Raw genomic sequence first — 22,065 nt, 5'->3', positions numbered from 1 at the left:
TTTATTCATAAACCCCTCCTGGTTTGCCTTGCTCTGAGCTGGCGGCTCCGCCGGCCCCCGCGCCGGCGCTGGGCGCCGCGGGGCTGGGAGCCGCGGCGCGCGGAGGACCGGCTCCGCCGCGGAGCAGCGCGCTCGCACCGCGGAGCGTCCCGCCTTGGGCGCAGCCTCATCTTTCTGCTCTTTTGCTTTTGCAGGTTATATCTTTTTTCGCGTTTGTCTTCGGAGCAAATGTCTGCATGGGATTTACAACAAATCGCTTTAGGAGATCCGAAGAGTGGGATGAGGGCCCGGTCTCAGGTACAGTAACCGACGTAAATTGTACATCGCAATACTCTTATATACTGTGCTGAGAAACCGCTCCGAAACAGTAGTTTGCTTGTTCCTTTTACCTCTAGGATATAGCGAAGAATAAATAACTCGCCGAGCTTGAGTCAGTTGACCTTTGGGACTCACCTATAGGTCTCCTATTTACTTAAACTTTTGCTCTGTGTGCATGTGACTGTGGAGAATCCCGCTTATTTTAGGACTGAGCCCCCTGAGCCTCGCAGAACCCAGGCTCGGCCGCTGCTGCACGGCGTCCTCCACGTTTTGCACCCCGCGTAGTTCCCTTCCAGACCCGAAAGAAACAGGTCGCTTTGAGGGCGCGGGGGGTTTATCTGGGTGGCTGCGCGGGGGGGGATTTCTGCAGCGCGGCTCAGCGCGGCGCCCGAAGCCCCGCGGGTGCGCGCGGGAAGGGGCGCGCGGCAGGTGCGGGCTGCGCGCCGGGAGCCGCGGCGGGAGCGGGGCGCGGCGGCGGCCGCCGGCTGGGCTTTCGGGGCGGCGGGAGCTCCGGTGAGCTCAGGCACGGTCCGGGTGGAAAAGCAGCCTTTTGTTACGAGTAAGTAGCCTTGACTTGTGGCTCTGTGCCATCCCTTGGCAGGAGAAAGGAAACCTGTGGTCGCTGAGCGGTTAATGGAACTGAAATGGCCGGGTTTCGTTTGGGATGCTTATCTGTAATGATAGCTGGTGGATTTTCATTCAAAGTTGTTTACTGCGGCCCGAGTTTGTCGCGTTCCCGGTGTCGCGTCTCCCCCTCCTTTGCCCTGCCTTCCACAATTGCTGTCTAACCGAAGCTGCTGAGCGGAGGCATCGTAGGTGACCAAAAAGGTAGTGGCTATTGCTTTTGGCATTTATATAGCAGTAAAACAATTTTGCTGGAAAAATAAATAAATTTATTTCTATATCTGCCTCCTAGTGTGTTACTGCAGAGCAGTTAGGCGATGGGTGTAGTAACGATGTGCAAGACTTGGTTTCCTGTCTTCAGCACCTGATGTCGCTTGCTTTGCTTCTACTGGACGCTGTCAGGGGCAGGACCGCTCAGTTAATTCTTACAGGCCTCCCAGAGGTCCGATACTGGGGACCGGTGGCCGCTCATCAGTGCCAGTTCTGTTGTGGCAACCAGACTGATACGCAGTGCCACTGGGCTGGGAACAGTAGCTGTGTGCCATTTCCAATAGCAGGAGGTTTAGCTCAGCATCCCAGGAGAACAGTAAGAAATAAAAGGTCTCTTGCAAGAAGACAGGAGATGTGGTGTTTTGGGTGGTCCAGGGAAAATTTACTTTGGGACTGGACCAGAACCTGGCACTGAAGTAGCCTAGATCTAGGGTGATCTAGAGTGCAGCAATGAGAGACAGAAAAGTAGGAGAGGGTTTTGTCAATGTTTGTTTAGGCTAGTCTAGTTACTTTTATTTCAGTTAAAAAGTTGGATGTGATAGTTAAGAATAAAATATTACAGCCACACCTGTCTGAAAGAGAAAGGGAAGTGTTGTGCTCCAGCACAAGCCTTGCTTTAACAAGACAAAACCACTGGGATCAAAGAGTCTGCGTAGGCTCTTGTAGTCGCATGACTCCCAGTGGTACTTCATCAGAAGCCCAGTGCCATGAAACATGCAGAATAAAAGATTGCTGTATATTCTCTTTCAGCTCTGTTCTGCCTTGGCATTCCAAGTTTCTTGGTGCTAAAAATTAACTATTTTGTCCTGACAAAACACTGTCTCTTTAAGAACTGTTGCTGTATGTGTCCAATGTGTTATTTCTCCAGGGTTTAATCTCATGCAGAACTCCTATATGAATCAAAACCAACATGATTTTTGTTCCAATTACCTTACACTTACATATATAGTGGCTAAAAAAGAAAAAGAATCTCTTCTCTCTTCACAGTTCTCATATACATATATGTTTTTATACATCTGAGATGTTTACTGTTTGTCCCCAACAAAAGATTTCGTTGGAAGAAGTTTGACTTAAATGCTCTAGAGCGAGGAAATTAGAGAGCCAAAGCTGCTACTTTTTCATAACTTTGCCTTTGTAAGTTATTTACTATATGAGTCTTCCAAATTTCTTGTTAAGTACTTTCAGAAAAAATGGCCTTAGTATTCTCTTGAAGCATGTTCTTGGTCAGGACAGGATGATAGCTTAAATCTCAAAAGGAGTAACAGTGAAGTTTTCCTTTTCCTTCTCATTGCACTTTTAAGGATGTCTCTAATAATGGTATCCAATCTCTCTTGTATTGGTATAGTTAGGGTGTATTTTTACTCTATATGACTTTTCATTGAAATTTATTTATGGCAATGGCATTCTGCAGAAGGAAAATGCATGTTGACAATATGACTATTATTATGTAGTAAAATTGATGTTCTAGTGTTTTCTAGACATTTAGGTATTTGGTTGATCCATATAGGCTGAAAATGCTAAATTCTTACCAGGCATTCTCCTTCCTGGAAAGACCATGTAAGCATGTCTGTATAGTGTAGTCCTATGATTGAAATATTACTGGAAGTAAATAGAGTTGATCCTTTATATATATATATATATATACACACATATATATATATATATGTGTGTGTGTGTGTGTGTGTGTATTTTTTATATATATATATATATATATATAGGAATCAGACCAAGATTCCAAGGCACTTTCCAAGGTGAACATAACTCATTCACAGTGGAAACACGATAACCTCCATGAACTAAATCAGGAAGGCAGTGTTGCCCCATGTAACTTCTTTAACCTATGACACATGAGATAACAACATCATCCTTAGATGTTTTTTCCAGCTTAGTTAGCTGAAAAGAAAGTGTGGGAAAAGATGTGAAAAGCTCTAAGTATTAAATAAGGAGGGAAAGATTCATATATTGAGGTCCATCTTTCCGGCTGAGCAGGGGCAGGCCTGATGGCAAAAGCTGTGGCAGAATCCAGGAATTTTGAAAGGGATTTTGAAATTTTGTGAGCTTATTCCATGCAGGGGTTTCTGTTAATTTGAAAATGCTCACCATGGATGGAGCTCCTGATGATATGCTTTCAAACTATTGTGCATGCACCAGTAGCTGTGCCATGGCATTGTGTGCGACCTGAAAATCATGGTCTGGCTGCAAAGGCAAGGTCAAGTGTAATAAACAATGGAACAGTCTTAATGTATTCAGAGATCAGAGGAGTTAAACCAAGTCCTCTTTGTGTTGCTATATGTAAAGTGTCCTACATTGAGTCAAGAGGTGTGACTTGAAGCTGCTAAGGCATTTTGGATAATTTGTCACATCAGTAATAAACTGTAGCTCATGGTTGTCAGAGATGTGAAAGAAATATCTGACTAGGTAGCCTGGCAAACCCTTCTTGGGTAAAATGGTAACCCTTCTTGCAGTCATAGAAGATGGAGCTGGAGGGACTGACCTGGAACGACTCTCCAGACCTTCTCTATATCCCAAGATATGGACAATTCTAAAGTGTTCCTGATAGGTCTCTGCCTAACTGTTCTTCAAAATCTCCAGTGTTGGAAATTCCACAGCCTTCATGGGCAATTTGTTCTAGTGCAGTCAGACTTTAGCATTTGTTCTTCTAAGCACATGTTGGCACATGTTTTTTGACCTAATGAAATGGTCTCCCTCTCATTTAAAGATTATTAAAGGTAGCATCCCTTTGAAATGAAGAGGGCAATGACAATGTTAATGAATAGATAGCATATGTCACTATGTAATACCTTTTGGGTCCAGATTTGCAACTTACTGCACCTGTGATTCCAATGACAAAATAAACTGTGTAGTTTCCAAAGGGATTGTAGTAGAAGGGGTTAAATAACAGAGGAATATTTTTCTGCAACAGATATTCAGGAGCATTTGGTATGGAGCAGCTGTCATTAAGGTGCGAGACTTCTAGAAAAGAAAATCTGAGTGTTAACATACTTTGAAACAATTCTCATGTGATTACTTTCTAACATAGCTTCATGATCTATTTATGTGAGCAAAGAAAGTAATGGTCCATGAGCTGCCCGAATAGATACACCACTGTTAGCTCCTTGGAGTTCCAGATGGCTGAAGTATTGATAGCTCATTAGGGGCATGCTTGCAGGGTGTGTAACTACAGAGTAAAACTTAATTGTGAATATGCCACTGTTATTTGCTACAAGCATTACTGAGTTGATTTAAAATCACACAAAAGCAAGGGAGGTCAACACAGGTGTCTACTGCTACCTTTTCCAGTAGTCATATGCGCATGCCTTGCCACTGTCATGATCCATGACTGTAACCATGGCAGGTTTTTTTCCACTGTCTTCTTGTAGAGTTAACTTTTCTCCCAGGCTAGCTCCCTGTACTGGCTTACACTGGTGTCCAAGCAGCACCAGTGCCACTGCGTGACCAGTGGTTGAAGAGTACGGCCGGAGTTCAGAGCTGGTAGGAGATCAGCTAAATCAGCTTTAACTGCGATGTTATCTCCCAATTCTCCCTCCATCTTCCTTTCCATATCCTCTAACAGTGTTGGGATAGTGACATCTTATTTAGGAGGAGACTATTCCTCAGTTTATGCAGAGACAAAGCTTTCAGCTATGCAAAAGAGCAGGAAAATACGCATATATGAAAAAACTCCAGAGTAAGTGTTTCCCCAAAGTACTATTGCATCAGTTCTCTTAAAACTATATTGCTAGTCATGGTGAGATTTGACAAAACCAAAACGAAAATGTGGTTTAAAAGAAAACAAACCCCAAGGAAATTTCAAAGTCTTAATTTTAATGGGTCTCAAGGAACAAAAGACATTGTGAAATTTTCCTTGGAATACCTCTGTTCCTAAAGAATAACACATTTTTGTTCAGTCTATTTCATGAAACGTCATTAACCTTAGAGGACAGCAAACATTTTTTTTCTGCTTTATATGAGCTGCAGTGTAGCTCTGATAGGATAAATGTATAAAATACCAAAGTATTGAGAAAAGAGCGGGGAAGCACATACAGCTTTTACTAATATATTATTGAAGTCTAATGGTTTTCATGGTTTTAGACTGGCAGTCTCCATTTAGTTATAGGCATCAAATACATTCGACTTCTTATATATACCTCTGTATCGTTGTTTAGATTTTATAATTTAATGCTCTGCAGAAGCCCACAAAAAAGCCTTGCCCTATTTCTCCATTAATTTATGGAGCATCTTACAGTTTTTCTTCACACTTGACGCTGATTTGATGCTTTCCAGTATAACAAACCGATTGCTGCTGACTGCATGTAGATTACTTGCAGCCCTTTCCTAAGCGAACTGCCCAGCCAGCCATGAAAATGTCGCTCGGTTTCTGCAAACAAAGGCCTGCTTCTGAGCAGTAGCTGCAACTCCTGGAACTGGGCCTTGGAGACTTTGATGCATTTCTGCTAATGATCTCTTGATTATTACAGAGGTAAAGGCAGCTCTGGCTCTTTGCAGGGCATTATCACAGCATGCTGCTTTCCCCTCTTTTCCAAAAAGAGCAGCCTTTTTGGTTTTTTTTTTTTTTTTTTTTTTTTGCTTTTGCAAACAAACCTTATCCTTTCCCTTTCCCCTTGCCTTCGCCTAACAAGGCGGCTGAGGTTTCACTCGTCAGGGTGGCTCCCGGCTGAGCGGTCGCGTCCCGCCGCTGCCGGCCTGACAGATGTTGCCCTGTTTCTTGTTCCATGCAGTCCTGTCAGATTCCTCCTGGATCAGTACCTCTGGCTCCTGCAAAAACAGATGCTTTGAACTTCAAGAGGCAGAGCCTCCTGGCTGCCGCTGTGACAACCTGTGCAAGAGCTACAACAGCTGCTGCTTCGACTTTGATGATCTGTGCTTAAAGACAGGTAGGATGGGGCTCCTGCCCCGGCGCCGCGGATGCCTGGCTTCTGCGGGCAGCCCGGCCCCGCCGCCCTGAGCCAGGGCGCCCTGCCGCGAGCCGCGTCGCTGCTTCCCCTCTCCCGACAGACCCGTCGCTGCTCGCGGCGGGGCGTCCGTCGGCGCATCCGTCGGCTCTGCCCAGGGGTGGCGGGCAGAAATAGGCTGCGTGCTCCTCGTAGCAGCTCCCACCCGAAAAGCAGACCTGCCGATGCTCCTTGAAAACCTAAATGCCTTCAAAATGCCTTAAAATTGGCATTCCGGCGCCCGCTTCCCCTCCGCGTTAGGATGAAAACGGCCAGGGTAAGCCCTGGACGTTGGTCTGTCAGTGTCAGCCATCGTTTGCTCTCCCAAGGGAAAACCTTGGTGTTTGAGCGATCAGTGTTCATCCGTGGATCGTGCGTTGTGGTCGTTCACGTAAGCGCCTCGGAAGCTGCAGGCGTTGCGGCCGTGCGGGTCCTCTCCAAGTGAGCTGCAGGTGACAGGCTGAGCTTGTTACCACTGCTCCAGACTCTTATTTCCAGATGTCAGGATACGTATAACACACTGGTAAAAATGTTCAGCCTCAATTCACTGGACCCCAAGGAATAGAAATACAGCACTGAGTTAATTTTTCTTTTTCTTTCTTTTTTTTTCTTTTTTCATGACTCATAGGCAAGGACAACTTCAAAGAGAGCCATGAGTTATGTTTTATTTCTTAACATAACGCATTTAAGTTATTAGTTGTACCCATCTCCTTGAATGTTTGTACAGTGGTCAGAGTTGACACAGGTGCCCTCTACTTTGCTGTTAAACTTTTTCTTGCTTTATCAAAGAATTACACTTACTAAACAGTCAGAAAAGAAGTCTGACTATTAAAGATAATTGCGCTGTGGATGTGCCATATTTGAGAGTCCTGACTTCCTCAATTCTATATATAATGATACCATTTCAATAGCTTGGTACAAAAAAGTTATGAACTAATCTGATATGAAAAGCTGGTTTGGCTCTAGGCCAAGGGGTTCCAAATTTTAGGCTGATGCTCTTTTGCCCTGGGTGTAAATGGCTACAAAGTGGCTCTGAAGCCTTTCAGCACAACAGAAAATGTTTGCTACAGAAGGAGAGATTTTTGGTTCCTCAGCCTCCTGTCCACAGTGAAGCCTGTCTCCATACCCGTGTGGATACCTGTGTAGCTCCTAGAACTACCAGGTAAATTACAGTCCCATAGGCACTTAAGATGTCTATCAATTTTACAGTTTGTAAATATTATGTTTATAGAAAAAAGCCCAACAGTGAGGAGAAGGTTGCCAGGGGGAGGTAGAAAAATTGCTCTAGTGTGGTTTTTTTTTGGGTGCGTGTTGTCTAAAGTGGTCTTTAAAGTTTCCTCTTGCTTGGGGCAGGATTTATGGAAAACCATACACTTACATCGTCAAGACTGATTCTAAAGTCTAGTAACATGGTACCCATGAAAGAATGCCTTAGGCCCTTAGATCCTGACTTCATTTGCAAGATGAGAAAGGCTGGAGTATTTTACAGCTGTTGTTCTATGATTTTCCTGTTTTTTTTTTCTCTTTTTCCTTGGAAAGCAGTTCTTATTCTCATAATTTTTTTGCAGTTGATACTGAATCTCACCCATTTAGGTATTAGAAAGTGCCTTCTGCCTCTGTGCACGAGGAACAGATATGAGTAAAGCACCAATTTGCATGCCATATAACCCCTTTTCAACTCTCTCTCTCCATTTTCCCTGCATTGAACTGGGACACTCTAATAATCAGGAGAAAAAGAATAAAATACCCAAGAGACACCAGTGTTCTTAGTTTATGCTCCAGGCCCCTCTACTTATCTTTCAGGAGTCTTTCTTATCTTCTTTTTTTTTTTCCACCAGTACATCTTTGCTGGCATTCAGTTTGTAAAATACTTGGAGTACGGTACCTGGGGGTTGAAAGCACTTGTGTGGATGGAAGATCCTTCCTGCATCTGCAGGACACAAGGCTCCTTTTTGTTTATGGTCAACATACCTCCTTCAGAGGTCTTGAATTCACTAAAACAGGGCCATAAACTTTAGATCCAACTGTAACGACTAGAGTGTAGTCATTATGGCTTGAGTGAGTACTTTTTTGTTTTGATTATAATCTCTCATTCTTGCCTACCCTGTGAATATTTTAGCTCGGGGCTGGGAATGCACCAAAGACCGCTGTGGAGAAACCAGGAATGATGACAATGCTTGTCACTGCTCTGAAGACTGCTTAAGTAAAGGAGATTGTTGTACTAATTACCAAGTCGTTTGCAAAGGTAGGTCTTTGGTCTTTCCAAATGTAACAGAAGGCAGCCCTATGGGTATAAAGTATCCTTCTGAAGGAGAACCCCTCTCCTTACTTTGTTCTGAGTTTTGGGAGGAGGGAAGAATATATGGAGAACTATATTAGTTTTGCAACACTAGAAGAGCTGGATACTTGTAATTTGCTGACAGTAGAAGGACATTGTATTTGCCTGCAGAAATACTAGTAGGAGGAGAAGAGGGGTGGGTGGGCAAAGAAGAGTTTAAAGGAAGACGCAAAGATGTTTAGATACACTTGTCTGCATTACAGAGAGAAGAGGTATCTGACATCTTGGAAAGAACGAAGCGTTACTAGATATGTTATCTCTGTCTCAAAGGCCTCTCCCCACCCCTGCCACAAAAGCTTCTTCTCAAATGACTTGGCCCAAAACCTGAATTCTTTGTTTCTTGTGAGGCAGGAGTAGTGTGAATACAAGGGCTGTAATTCTCAGGTGGGTGGCATCACCCACATAGGCTGCAGGTGTCATGGCAGGGGTGGCTGTGGTCCCTTCCAGACACACCATGGCCACAGTGTGGCCTGCACAGTGCAGTGGATGGGCTGTGAAAGCTTAGTTTACATTCTGTACCCTGATTTTTTGAAACATGTCCTGCCTTCTGTAGTGTGTCTTCTGATTCTTGGTAATAAGCCTTATATACTCTCACTTTTGGATTTCAGCTAGTTTTTAGTCTTTTCATTGATTCATTTTAATGGTGGAGGGAATAAGGTTTGAAATTGTCTTCCATACCTCTGTTGGCCAACTGCATAAGTTGAGAAGATGGTAATAGTCCAGATCCCTACACTGAAACTGGGCTTTTCTTTACTTGAGTTTTGCTGTTGAGAATCAAAAAGGAAATACACATGTTCCAGCAAGTCCCAGTAAACAGATTTTTTTTTTTCCCTCTCCAAAGAAACCCAAGGCTGAGACTGCTTAAATATTGGTATAATTCTCAGTTCCTGCTTTTTTTGTGTGCTCCCTCTTACAAGGGTCAAGACAGAGGAATTTATATGTCTCGTGCTTTAATGTACATAATTTTTGTTTGATTGGCTAGTAACAAATGATCTCAATGACCCTGGCAGTCTAACAGGGAGAAGCCTTATGTGAGAACAGTATTTCCTCTTTATTCGTTCTTTTGCATATCTAAGGATAGTGTTGTGCCCCCCGCCCTGTTTGAAAATCTTCGCTCCACCTCCTGTCACGGTCAATTAGAATTGCTGTGGGACATATTTTCTGCAGTTTTTTTTTCTGTGGTGCTTTCTGTTTTGCCTTTTTAATTGAACTGCAATTTCTTTAACAGTGCCAGGTTCAGGAAGTGAGCCCCATTAGCTAATAATTTGCTTTTCAGCTGACCTGTGAAAGTTCAGGTCATTATTCATTCTGTAGTCAGCATTCAGTAGCAAAACAAACAAACAAAAAAACCTCCAACCCCCCCCAAACCTAAAATAGTTGATTATATAACATAATTTAAAATAATTTAGCTCTGAAAGATTATTAATGCTTTAGTAGCTGTGTTTGAGACTCACCTGATCCTTCCATGAGCTGATCACTCTCTAAACCAGATGGAAACTATTTAGGGTTGTTTTTCTTCCCCAGAATGAGTTTTGTTTTGTGACTTTAGCCAGCTGAATGAGCTCATGGAGACATCAGAGCTGGTGGAAAGGAGGGTAGGAATTCACAGCCAGAAGCAGCACTGCCCTTTTTGACAGATCAAAAATAATAATAAAATAAAAATAAAAAGATAACCACTGTTTCTAAAGCTTTACCACTGTATTCTGCAATCAAAAGGATACCTTTAACTCCAGTTTTAAGACCTACTTCTAACAGTGCTAGTCTGGATATTCTTGCTGAATAAAACATAATCAGATAAGTTGTTCAGCTTTGTACAAGTGATTTCATCATTATTCCTAGGAAAAATGAGAAGATGCTCCATTATCTGAAACTAGACTTATTTATTTTGAAATATTCTGTAGCTGTGTCCACAGATTTTTTTTTTTTTAAAAAAAACTCTGATGTGATTTTTCCTGATAGGGGAAACCCACTGGGTAGATGATGACTGTGAAGAAATAAAGACTCCTGAATGTCCAGCAGGGTAAGTGTTTTGCACGCAGCCTCAAAAGAAAATTCAACAAGGCCAATGGTCCCGTGCTCTGCCCTGGGCCTTTGAACGCTGGATTTATTGCTGGGGTTGCAGTTCCTGTGCTGGATGGCTGTGGGTTCATTGCTGTCCTGTGTTTCACTGTCCGTAAAATTGAGTTGATAATACTGTAACTCATTTCCCTTTGAACTTGTGGATGAGTAATGGTGTATGATACCTGGGCTTGAACTCTCATCCTTTGATCACCTGTTGATCAGTTTGCGTGCCTCTCTTCTGTGTGATGAAGGTAACCAAACTCCCTTAAGTCAGTGAAAGTGTTTTCTCATGTTAATAAAATTCAGGTTGAGCCACATGTGAACACACTTCAGGTGTCCCCCCCATCCCTTTCTTTTAAGTGCTGTTTTCCTAAGTGAGGAAATTTGGCCTTGACTTGCTGAGTTACTCAAGCATGTGAATAACTTGTAAGTATTCTTGAAACCAGTTGGCTTGCTATGACACTTGACGTTAAGCACCCATGAAGGTGCTGTGCTGTGCCGCAGCTCTGACTGTGCAGTGAGGAGGCCAGGTCGGAGGAAGCAGGAGCACCAGCCTTGCCAGCGACTCCGGCAACGGCTTACCCACCAGTGGGTGACTAATGTGAAATGCCCAAGTGTGTCCTGGACATATCTACATCTGACTAGGCTCAACTTCTCATAGTAGTAATGAAAGTGTATTAAAATAATATGGAGCACTGTTATCTTTAGTCTGTGAGAACAGGCTCTGCCCCATAGAGCAGATGTGAAATACCACATGGACTTCTGTTTGTAAGGAGTGAAGACCAGGTGTCATGAGACAAGGCTGTTAAAAATAAATTGTGTGCTGGGTTGGGTACTCATGCTTACTATTTTTTCCTGCATCTCCTTCTAGAAGTACTTGCCTTTATTGGCTGTACGCTTTTAGCTGTTCAAGGAGGATGTCTTTTCTGTTGGAGCTCAGCCTCTTGACTGACCACAGCTAAACTATGGATACCACTGAACATGAATACTATTAGTTTATGTTGATCTGTTGTAAGCAAAAATTTACAGACATATAGAACTTGCAGTATGTGTACTTTAAATTTTCAGGGGTCTCAATGAGTTTGTGGAAATAAAAAAATAATTTTGAAATGCTGTCTTACAGTCCTACTGGTTTTGCTTTTAGCTTTGTTCGTCCTCCTTTGATCATCTTCTCTGTTGATGGTTTCCGTGCATCATATATGAAGAAAGGGAGCAAGGTCATGCCAAATATTGAAAAACTGAGTAAGTACATCTGTTTTGTTACAATGAACAAAAGACAATCCCTTGCAGTCCGATTGTTTTCGTTGTTGGTTGAGGAACAGAAGTCAGCATGGTGCTGGCTGGTAGAAGAGCTGGGCTAAAAATGCAGGGCCCTTCTGTCTCAAAGGTCAGACAAATATTAAATCTTTTTTTTCCCCCCATGAAAGTGAAATAGCAGATGTTCCCTATGATTTAGATGGTATGTGCTGGTGGCTTGAAGCGCCTTAGCTAAAGCAGTACAGGGCAATGTGGGAAGAGAGCTGCTTCTTTTAGGAGTGCTGCTCAGGGCAGGTGAAGTTGTTCTTTTCGATGACTTAAAAAAAAAATCTGCAGTACATAATATATTCCATGCACTTTTATAGGCCTGTTGGGAGGTTCCCCCAAATTTTCCATTTGAGTTAGAAATTAAAAGCTAAGGCTAAGCAGGGGCTGGAGCTTCAGTGAGTTGGCCGGTGTGTGCTAAAGGCTCGTTCGGTGCTCGCCGCTGGGCAGCAGCGCCTCGCGGGTCTGTGGGTACTGGGCGCACTGCCGTGGTAGCCTGTGTGTGTGCTCGTACTCTTAAGAGGTATTTTTCCTGTTTTATGTGCTGCCCTTGTATTTGTGTAGCTATCGGGGCGGCTGTGGCCAAAGCCTCTTGTGAAACCAAAGCTTTGCTCTATTTGTCACTTAAAATTAGCCTGCGTTTTCTCCTCCTATTTTACTTAACAGCAAGGTACTTCTAATGACTGTGGATCTGGAGGGAGGCTGACACAAAGGGGATGTTGGTCTATGGAAATCTAGCTGGGTTCATGGTCCTGTGGCTGCGTTATTATTTTAGTTGAGTTTTGTGACGTGCGAAGAGTGGGCAAGTGCACTGTCCTGTGGGAAGGCTGACCACTGTCACAGGGCAGAACGTTCATTTGAATCGGTTAAAATTTAACCAGTTTCTGCAGTTTTCTTCTGCTGAAGGCAAGTGACATCTTTTATTTTTGTTTTCTGTGTATGCTGGCTCTGCTTCCTAATGTTTGCATTCGCTATTGACTTTTTCAGGATCTTGTGGAACACATTCTCCTTATATGAGACCTGTATACCCTACAAAAACCTTCCCCAACTTGTACACCCTTGCCACTGTAAGTCTCTGAGAAGGATTTCTTTTTCTTTTTGGATGATAAAATGTTGCACTTCACTAGAAATGTGGGTTGTGGGAGGCAGGATTTTTTTTTATTAAAACTGCTTGGCTGTCCATCCTTTTCTGCTTTCAGTTAGGTTAAATATTTTCCTGAACATTTTGAAGTTCTCAGATAAAGTGTATCTCACCGCTGTGCAGTGTGTTACAGCTTTCCTGTGCTTTCTTATGCCTGCTTTTGCTGTTATTTGTACTGCTGTGTAATTATAGGTCACAGCTTTTCTAGTGTGGGGGGAGAAATCCTACTACCAGAATACAACCAGCAGTTGTTCACTCGCTGGAGTAACTGAAGTCAGAGGGTCTGACTTAAGAGCCGACTCCACAGCTTACAGCTGCTGAGCGTGTCTGGGTGCTGCTCTGGCTCTGCTAGAAAAGGAAGTGTCACCTCTGTACCCTGGTGTCGATGCTGGCGGTCGGTCTGTCCTCGCTGGGGCTGTGAGACGCTCCTGCGTGGCGGTGACGGTGCTCCTGAAGCTGGGCCCAGGGGCTCCCACCCTTCTCGACCTGCAGCCGTGTTTTCTTCCCTCCTTTCTTCTGTAGGCTGCAGCCTTTGCACAAAAACATTAACTGGGAATAGAAAGGAGGGAATGGAGAAATAAATAACTGGGGGTGGGAGAGGGCTGAGAGACAGGGAGAAGAGAAGAAACCTCTTAAATTACTGCTGGGGAAGTTGTGATGTGAAGTTGTAGCTCTGGGTGATTTGTCTCGGTTTCTCCTTGGGAATAACACTTATCTCTCAGAGGCACTGGTGAAGATAAAACGTTATAAAATGGAAATGCTAAGTGTTACTTTTGCCACCAAAGAATGAATTACTGTTTCCAGAAAGGGTATTCATGAAGAGGAACTGAAAGTTCAAATCAATCTTCTTTTCATAAACTTTTTGCTTACTTTAGATGGCCCCGAACTAACTTTTATCCAGTGTGAAAATACTTTAAAGTATCCAGTAATAGGAGTTTTTGTGCTTCTTAACACAATTCAATCATCTCTTACTGCCTTAATTATTAGTGTTAAATGTGCTTATCTTAAAGTGAAAATCTTTTCTGGTGTGCAGTTACAAGGATACCCATTTTAAAATAATCTAGTGCTATTTGTGAATAGCTATGGAGAACTGAATTTATGTGCATTAGGGTTTTACTAATTAATCTACTCTGCACAAAGGGACTCTATCCTGAATCACATGGAATCGTTGGCAATTCGATGTATGACCCAGTGTTTGATGCCAGCTTCAATCTTCGAGGGCGAGAGAAATTCAATCACAGATGGTGGGGAGGTCAACCAGTAAGTTTCAGATTCCCTCCTCCTCCTCCCTCCCTCCCTCCTTCCTCCCCTCCCCCTGTGCTGTGGAACATAGCCAATAATAATAATAATTAAAAATACATCTGTGAACAATTTGTACCTAATCTCCCCACGACTGGCCCTGTGTCTTTCATTTTAACATAACATTTTGAGTTGGCTTTTGCTTTTCAGAATAATAAAACCATTGATTGTGGAACGGTGCCTGTGCTGATAAGTATAAATTAGATGTGGCTAGGAAAAAACCCTCACTTTAGGCAGCAGTTTAACACGAATTACTATATTTTCGTCACCATGGCATAATGTTTCCTTTTCATTATGGGTTTCTCAGGTTTTCGTCCTAGTAATGTTCTTGTGGCAGCTTGAGTATTAATGTTCTGTCAGAGTAGCATGGCACAACTTCATAATTATCTTTTAAGTCCACAAGTGATTGCTGTTACTTGACTTGCTGCAGAGGCTGTAGAAGTTTGTGAATTAATTTCTGCTTTGAACATGGCAGCTAGGCACTGTGTAGACCGGTATTGAATTAGTTATTTCTGTGACTTGAATCCTCACTCTGAGCAAGCAACTGTTCTCCTTCAAAGTATCCTGCATTACTGCAGCTAAGAGAGTCCTCATGCTTATGCTGCGCTTTCTCCTGTTGGTGAATGCAGTGGTGGGTTTGTTTAAACTGTCAGTGAAAGTGGGTTTAAAACTAAACTAACAGATTTTTACATGCCAAGGTGCTTGCATGTGTCATTGAACTGGTTGTCTGGAGAACTATGATCTGTGGTGGAAAGTGGTTTAAGAAAGCACTAGCCAAATAACCCTATGAGAAGGATGATGTATGTGGGGGGAATTGGGAAAGGACTGGGAATGCCATGAGTTGTCAGAGCTGTTTGTTAGGATGATCATGTGTCGGCCTCCAAACTCCAAGATAGAGTTATCCTGAGAGACTTAAAGGACTTCCCTGGATGGTTTGGGGGCTTATCATGTTAGTGTGTATTCTTTGTGTGTGATTTTTAGTCTGCAACAAATGCAAAGCAAGATAATTTAGAGCTGCAGACACGTGTGACTGGCAGAGGTATCTGGCTGTAGCTGAGCCAGGATGAGATGTTTGCTCTCCTATAAGGTTTGTCAGTGTAACAGTGAGTGTAGTCACTCCCTTGCCCAACTGTGACGTGGATTAGCTTTCAGCATGGCTTGTTTGGACAGGAGAGGGTGAGGAAATGTGCCTCGCTGTCCTGGTAGACATGAGCAAAGGAGAGGCAGGACTGAGGACATGTGCAGTGAAAGGGCAGCAGCACGTAACCTCTTCATCAGTCTAATTTCATTGTGCATCCTACTGTAATTAGGTAGGAGTTAACTCCTCTGCTGGGAACTCAAAAATGCCCCTAATTTTAAACCACCATATTTTTGAAGTATAGCGTATCTCTAAAAATATTGCATCACCTGCTGGGGTGAATAGGAGATATTGGATAATTCCCACATCCTCTCATTAGAAACACCTGTGTTCTGGAGAGTAGAAGTTGCAATGGACTGTAAACAGGGGTCATGAAAAATGTCAGTGGAGAAGAGCTGAGGGAAGCTATGCACCAGTGGATGACCACAGGCCAAATGAGATTCTCAGAGGATAGTGGGAAGTGTTGCGTACGCAAGTACAGATGATAAAATAAAGCAGCTGATTTGGAGAAATGTTAAAAAGAAAATATAACCTGGAAATGTCTTTGGGGAATTGGAAACAAATGCACAGAGGAAGGACAGTAATTCAGGCTCAGATACTTACAAACTTACAGGACAACCTGTAAATTTGACAATGCTGAGTAAGAAGATGGTAGATCTCTTGCAGAAATATTATGATGTAAATGCACCTTTTGCATATGGAAGACCTACACATTTTGCACAATTTCACTAGTGAAGTCAAGAAAATGCAAAGATGAGCTGTTAAAACTCGGAGAACAGATTTTGATGAGGAAGAAAACCTCTCTGTCTGTATTAGGCATGTTCCCAATCCAAGTCCTTTTAATAATTTTCTCTAAATATCACATTGATGTAGATTGACAAAGACAGCTGAGCAGTCAAAGATGAAAGAGTAAAATTGGGGGTGGGGGAAAGGGAAATCTTGTCTAGTATTTTGCAGGAAAACTTATTTTGATGGCTTCTTGTTGTCCCGAGTCACGGATAACATCAGAGTGATAACTAGTTAGGAATTGTAACCTAAAACTGCCTAGGAAAGCCGTAAAAATGTCTAGGATTTCCAGCCTCATACAGTGGCTGAAACTGGCTGGAAGAGAATGTCATTTAATGGTGATCATTTCTGAAATACTTGCCTGCTCATGGAAACTGGTCTATTGTATAATGCTTTGTTAAAGATTTTTTTTTAATTATTTGTCCTCATAGTCAGCATCTTGCTGGGAAACATCCAGACTACCATGTGACATCAGTGGGATTTGGCAGATGAGTTGCTGAGTGTTTCCACACCAGGAGTTATGAGAAATTAATTTTAAGAGAATTAAGAAAAGGAGAAGGGGGAAGAAGGTAGTTTGGAAGTGTTTCAAAGCATTCTGATTGCGTGACCTCCTGAGACCTGGTTTAGTGTATAAAATACCTTGGTTTTCAAAACAAAAGCTTTGGCAGTAAACACCTGCATAACCACTCAGCATGGTTATTTTTCTACAGCATCTCACCCCACTATTTTTCATGACACTGAGACTGTTTACTCCGTGTAAACCTAAGCACTTAAGTGAACTGCCTAAATTAGGCCCCCAACTGCCTTAGCAGTAGTTTTCCACCTCTTTCCATTTGTAGCATCTTAAATATTTTCCAACGAGTAATTTGCTGTAGTGAGCTTAAGCTTACTGGTGATATGTTGCTTTTCTTAATGACCTTTCATGATCATTAGAAATAATCCGTTGACCCTCCTGAGATCAGAAGGTGACAGGTATGAGACTGCCCTCAGTAGAGGCCCCCTCAGAAGGCAGTGCCACTGGGGTCTGAACGTGCCTCCAAAGACGCCTCTCTTTCAGATGTTACAGTGCTAAGGGTTGTTTAGGACACCTTTTATAAAGTTCTACTTTCATTATTAGCCATTTAAAGTGAAAATAACCCTTCAAAAGGGCTCAGCTTGAGATGTGAAGATGAGCCTTAAAAAAAGGCAAATTATGTTCCTAAGCAAGTGACATATGTCATGGCATGTCGTAAAGCTGTTCTTACACTCTATAGACACTGGGCATCATTGCTACACATATTAACTATATATTCCTGATGCTTATCTAAATTTCATATTCCATAACAAAGCTATCATTGGTATAAAAACAATTGTTTTGCTCTTCAATTAATTTGAATTTTGGTCTTTGTGAGCTTATGTAATTTATTTGCCGTATGTAAATAAATTGGATTTAACTGTTAATACGTTAGAATTTTATGGTAAGCTTTTAAAACTGTCAGATGTGCATCCGCGGTTTGCTTATGGGACAAGACTTTATTGTCCTGCAAGCTATATAAAGGCTTTATTTCCGAATGAATTTGCTTAAGCAGAGAATGGAGTAGAGATACAAAACGTTCAAAGATAAACCAGCCTGCATTCACATCATGTCACAGGGATTAGAGAACACCGAACTCCTCCACTGTCTAAGGGTGGGCAGAAGGGACTTCCTATTTTGGTTCTTCTTGCCTGGCCAACCTCAGTGTCGAGGTGGTGGTTACAGCCGAGGAGGAGGAAGGGTTCTGCAGAAAACTGCCATTGCACAGCTTCTTGCACCAAAGTCTTCTGTTGGGGGCAGGAGGGCAACGCTGGGGTGCTCAAAGCTGCCAGTCCCCCTGTGCCTTGTTAGAGGGCTGAGGGTGGAAGGAGGGTGGAAGCGGCCACTGTGCGTTTTACCTTGTTGGCCGGCCAAAGCGCAAGTGGCACCGGAGCGTTGCATTTGGCACACTGCGGCGCTAACCCTGCACGCTTGTTCCCACCCCTGCACCTTTGTTTGCTGGAGAAACAGCAATTTCCCCCTCTCCACCTTTCCTTAAGCGTGATGGGATTTCCTGTTCATGCATTCCCGCTCCTCAGCCGTGGTCGGCGTACGCCTAACCTCTGCTCCGGACGCCAGCTTCCTCCGCTGGCTGGTGAGCGGGGAGAGCGTTTGCACAGCTCTTCCCCCGGAGCCGGCCCTCCTGGCGGCCCTGACCCGAGACGTGCTGCTGCCCGGTCTCTCCTCGTGCAGCAAGCACCGGGCAGCCTTTGCAAAGCTCCTGGGGCTGCTTTCTCACGGAAGATTAACAGTAGAGAGACACGCTTTTTTGTGCGCGTTGTCGCCATTTGACAGCTGTCTGGGCTGACTTTCCTCTGCGTAATATCTGTGTGGAAATGCATCTTGTTTAGGAGTCAGACCAAGAGAGGGAAAACTTGGGGCTTCCACGTTGCCTATGGCACAGCCACACACAGCATTGCTTATCCCGTCTGTTTCTATCCGTTAACCAAGGGGAAGAGCTATGGTCATGCACAGAGAGTATAAAAGTGATAATGATTCAAATTAGAGGATACATTTGGTATGCACATAGCAAACCCATATCTTATTTCTCAGGACATTTGCCAGTGTACTGGAGTTGAACCTATGGTTCTGTAATCTAACAGATTTTTTCTGTGTTGGAAAAGTTAGGTATTCTCTAACCCCTATGAGATGAATAGAGGTTGGTTTATCTTTGAAATTTTTCTCTGTTACTCTATTTTCTGTTTAGGCAAATTCATTTAGAAATAGAGCCTTTATATAGCTTGCAGGACAATAAAGTCTTGTCCCATAAGCAAACCAGGGATACACATCTGACATAGTTAAAAAGCTTACTATAAAATTCTAACGTATTAACAGTTAAATCCAATTTATTTACATATGGCAAATAAATTACATAAGCTCACAAATGGTACTGACCTCGCAATGCCAAGCATAGCAAACTTTATGGTAAGTGACCTGAACAGATGTGACCAGCCACAGAGGCTAGTATAACACATTACATATACATGCACCGTACTGGAACATCTCGGAGTAATTAAGGCTGTGACTTTAACCAACAGAGAGGAAATGGAGCAATAGCTCCTACTCCCTTCTTAATTTCTGTTGTTCTGGATGGATAAGGCTGAGAGGGCATCAGCTACATCTTCCTCTTCTCTGCTGCCCTGACTGACAGTATGTTACCCCAGGAGAGACGTGACTTACGTTGTGTCTTGCAGGACGCTGAATTTAAATTAAAGGCTCTGAGAGATGTGGCCTAGCTGCCGTGCTTTCCTGCCGGAGTTGTCATCCGATAGCTGAGAGCAGTAATGAAACTTAAGTGCTCCCATCACCTACTGCCGCTGACAAGCTTTTGTCTCGCTTTCCCGAAGTGGCAAAAGGGCTGGGTACCGAAGCACAACGTCCGAGACTGCTGCCGCTGGATTTACCAGTGATAACTGTCACAACTCAAACACACTAGGAGTGGGGTTTAAAGTGTATTTAATGATAGATGGGTAGAAGTGCCTGACCTGGAGGACTGCTGTTGCTTCTCTGTACGCATTAAGATATCTCTGCAAATGTTTAGCTATGGGTAGTGTCTGTAGGTACGCTGTTGAATTGTTCTGAATTTTTCTCATTTTGGTTTCAGATAAACTGAGCTCCTCTCTTTATTTATTTATTTATTTTTTTTATTGTAGCCCTGAGTTAAATTAGGAGTCAATGCAGACTTACTTCTCAGACATGGGGGTCAGATATGGACCATGTGATTTGTTGGTCTTTGACTGTAGCAGATCATTGTCTTAGTTGTTAAGCTCATTTCAAGTCCAGCAGACGTGTCCTCGTCCCAGCAGTTAACACCAATATAAATTGCTGTTTTTCTGAGGTGGTAAGCTTGGAATCAGGGAGACTGCTGTTTTTTAACCCATCTGGCTGCCTTCGGAAGTGGGAGTCTAGCCCTCTCTGCTGCCTTCTAGAGCTGGCCCAAGAGAGGTGCTAGGAGTGCACAGTTAGGGTTGATCCCTAATTTTCTTGTCCTGGGGATGCTGTCAGGCCCTGCAGCCTTGTATAAGAACAGCTCTAAAAAGGAATGGTTTAAAACATAGAAGTTTTCACTCTTCAGGCTTGTCTCTTGTCCTATCCTGAACTTGGTATTGCAAGGGCTTTGAAGTTTCTTAGAATCAGTGTTTGGTGAGGGGTGCTGGTTAAAGCCGCATGTGTCTTTGACCTTTGCGCACAGGTGGGAAGTGGATGGTTGCTTGCATTGGCTCCTGTTCAGGATGGCAGTCATGCAGTTTTTATTTGGCATTCATAAAGCATGCTGTGTGCTAGACTGGAATAAAAAATAGCTACCAACTTCTTGGCCAGAGAGGAGATGTCTTTTGCACCAGTTTAAAATCACTGCCTACAATGGACAAGGTCATGGTTAAAGTTGGGAGCAGCACAGGAAGGCTTGAGCTGCCGCATGTGAAACAAACTGATCTGATTTGGCCACCCATAGATGGATCAGACCACTTGGATCTGTGCAGTCCAAAGTACTAGAAAACTAAATGAGAGTTAACAGATGGTAAAATCTAGATACTGAATTCCCCTGAGCTTAGTTTCTTGGTAAGTGCCCAAAGATATCTGCAAAATTATTTGAACTTTGCAGGAACACAAACACTTTCAAAGACAAATAAATCTGCTGCAGCTCTGTAGGGACAATGGTTTTCCAAATACAGCAAGACCAAAGAGCATAACAGCAGTGGAGCTGACACTCCTCATGCTGGATTTGAGTTTGACCTCTCTTCTCTGCCACGAGGGGGTTCTGCTCTAGGAGTGTATCTACAGCACAGCCGAAAACCTTACTGCGTTAAGCATGCTTTTCACCTGGGTAGCCTGAGAACCACTAACGAATATGGACTACAGCAGCTTCAGTGAGACGCAGGGTCCATGCTGGGGTTGTATCCCCCGTGCTGGAGTTTGTGCCACAAGCGAGCTCCTGGACGCAGCCTTGTGCTACAGGCGCGTCTCTGCAGCCCCGGGCTCAGTAACGTGATCTGCAAGAGGACAAGCCCTTCCGCATCTCTCTCCTCACGTTTACCTGTGTTTTTCTGCCCCATCCTGTCAGGGCTAGTACTACGTGAACATTTCAAAGTAGCGTTCCCATTAGTCAACAATTCAAAACAAATTTTGAATATAATTTCAGCTTTTTTTTCTTTTTTTTCTTTTTTTTTGGGGGGGAGGGGGTTAGTTTTTAACCACATCCGTTTGTGGTCCATGCCTCCATGCAGGGCTGGGGCTATGTAGGTTGGGGGGATGATGCTGAGGGGACTCCCTGTCTACGGGCTGTGTGAGCATACAGCAATACAAACCACTCCTGAAACCAGACTCTTGCCTGGAAGCACCTGAAAACCAAGAGCAGTGAGCTGCAAGGCCATGATCGTTCTCATCCCTGTTGTTGCTGTGTTAATTTAGTAAACCACCATTTAAAGTTACCAAGGTTGTATTCTCTCCTGGAAAAGAGGATGCCTTACTGAAAATTTTGAATGAAGTGAAGGCAAACGCTCTTTATATGTTGATTTTAATATAACTGGATTAGAGACAGTAGGAACTGAAGATGATGCAGAGAAGAGATATACCCAGGAGGCATTTGGATTGGAGGGCAAAGATGCCTATTTTTTAATGAATATTAGTATAACATTGTACAGATATAATTGCCATTTACTGTGATCTCAAGGTGGAAATGATCTTTCATCACACTGTGCCAAATTTGCTTCAGTTAAAACTAATGTGTGAAAAATTCAGGCATGACATACAAATAATACAGTTTTAAGTGTCTACTTTAGCAAG

At 43.2% G+C, this 22,065-nt stretch overlaps 1 protein-coding gene across 7 annotated transcripts in view; it reads left to right on the top strand.

Annotated features, from left to right (window-relative positions):
* ENPP2 (ectonucleotide pyrophosphatase/phosphodiesterase 2) overlaps positions 1 to 22,065 on the top strand; it is a 57,331-nt gene that overhangs the window by 193 nt on the left and 35,073 nt on the right. For all 7 annotated transcript variants that reach the window (XM_062568406.1, XM_062568405.1, XM_062568404.1 and 4 more), the window contains exons 2-8: positions 195 to 297; positions 5,952 to 6,107; positions 8,284 to 8,409; positions 10,462 to 10,522; positions 11,708 to 11,805; positions 12,853 to 12,932; positions 14,147 to 14,266. In XM_062568406.1, coding sequence (XP_062424390.1) covers positions 195 to 297; positions 5,952 to 6,107; positions 8,284 to 8,409; positions 10,462 to 10,522; positions 11,708 to 11,805; positions 12,853 to 12,932; positions 14,147 to 14,266 — 744 coding nt within the window. The remainder of the gene's footprint in view (positions 1 to 194; positions 298 to 5,951; positions 6,108 to 8,283; positions 8,410 to 10,461; positions 10,523 to 11,707; positions 11,806 to 12,852; positions 12,933 to 14,146; positions 14,267 to 22,065) is intronic.

Source organism: Rhea pennata, chromosome 2 (genome assembly GCF_028389875.1).
Source record: "Rhea pennata isolate bPtePen1 chromosome 2, bPtePen1.pri, whole genome shotgun sequence".
Taxonomy (NCBI): domain Eukaryota; kingdom Metazoa; phylum Chordata; class Aves; order Rheiformes; family Rheidae; genus Rhea; species Rhea pennata.
The sequence above is the reverse complement of the archived record's forward strand: the minus strand, read 5'-3'. Positions and strand labels throughout refer to the sequence as shown.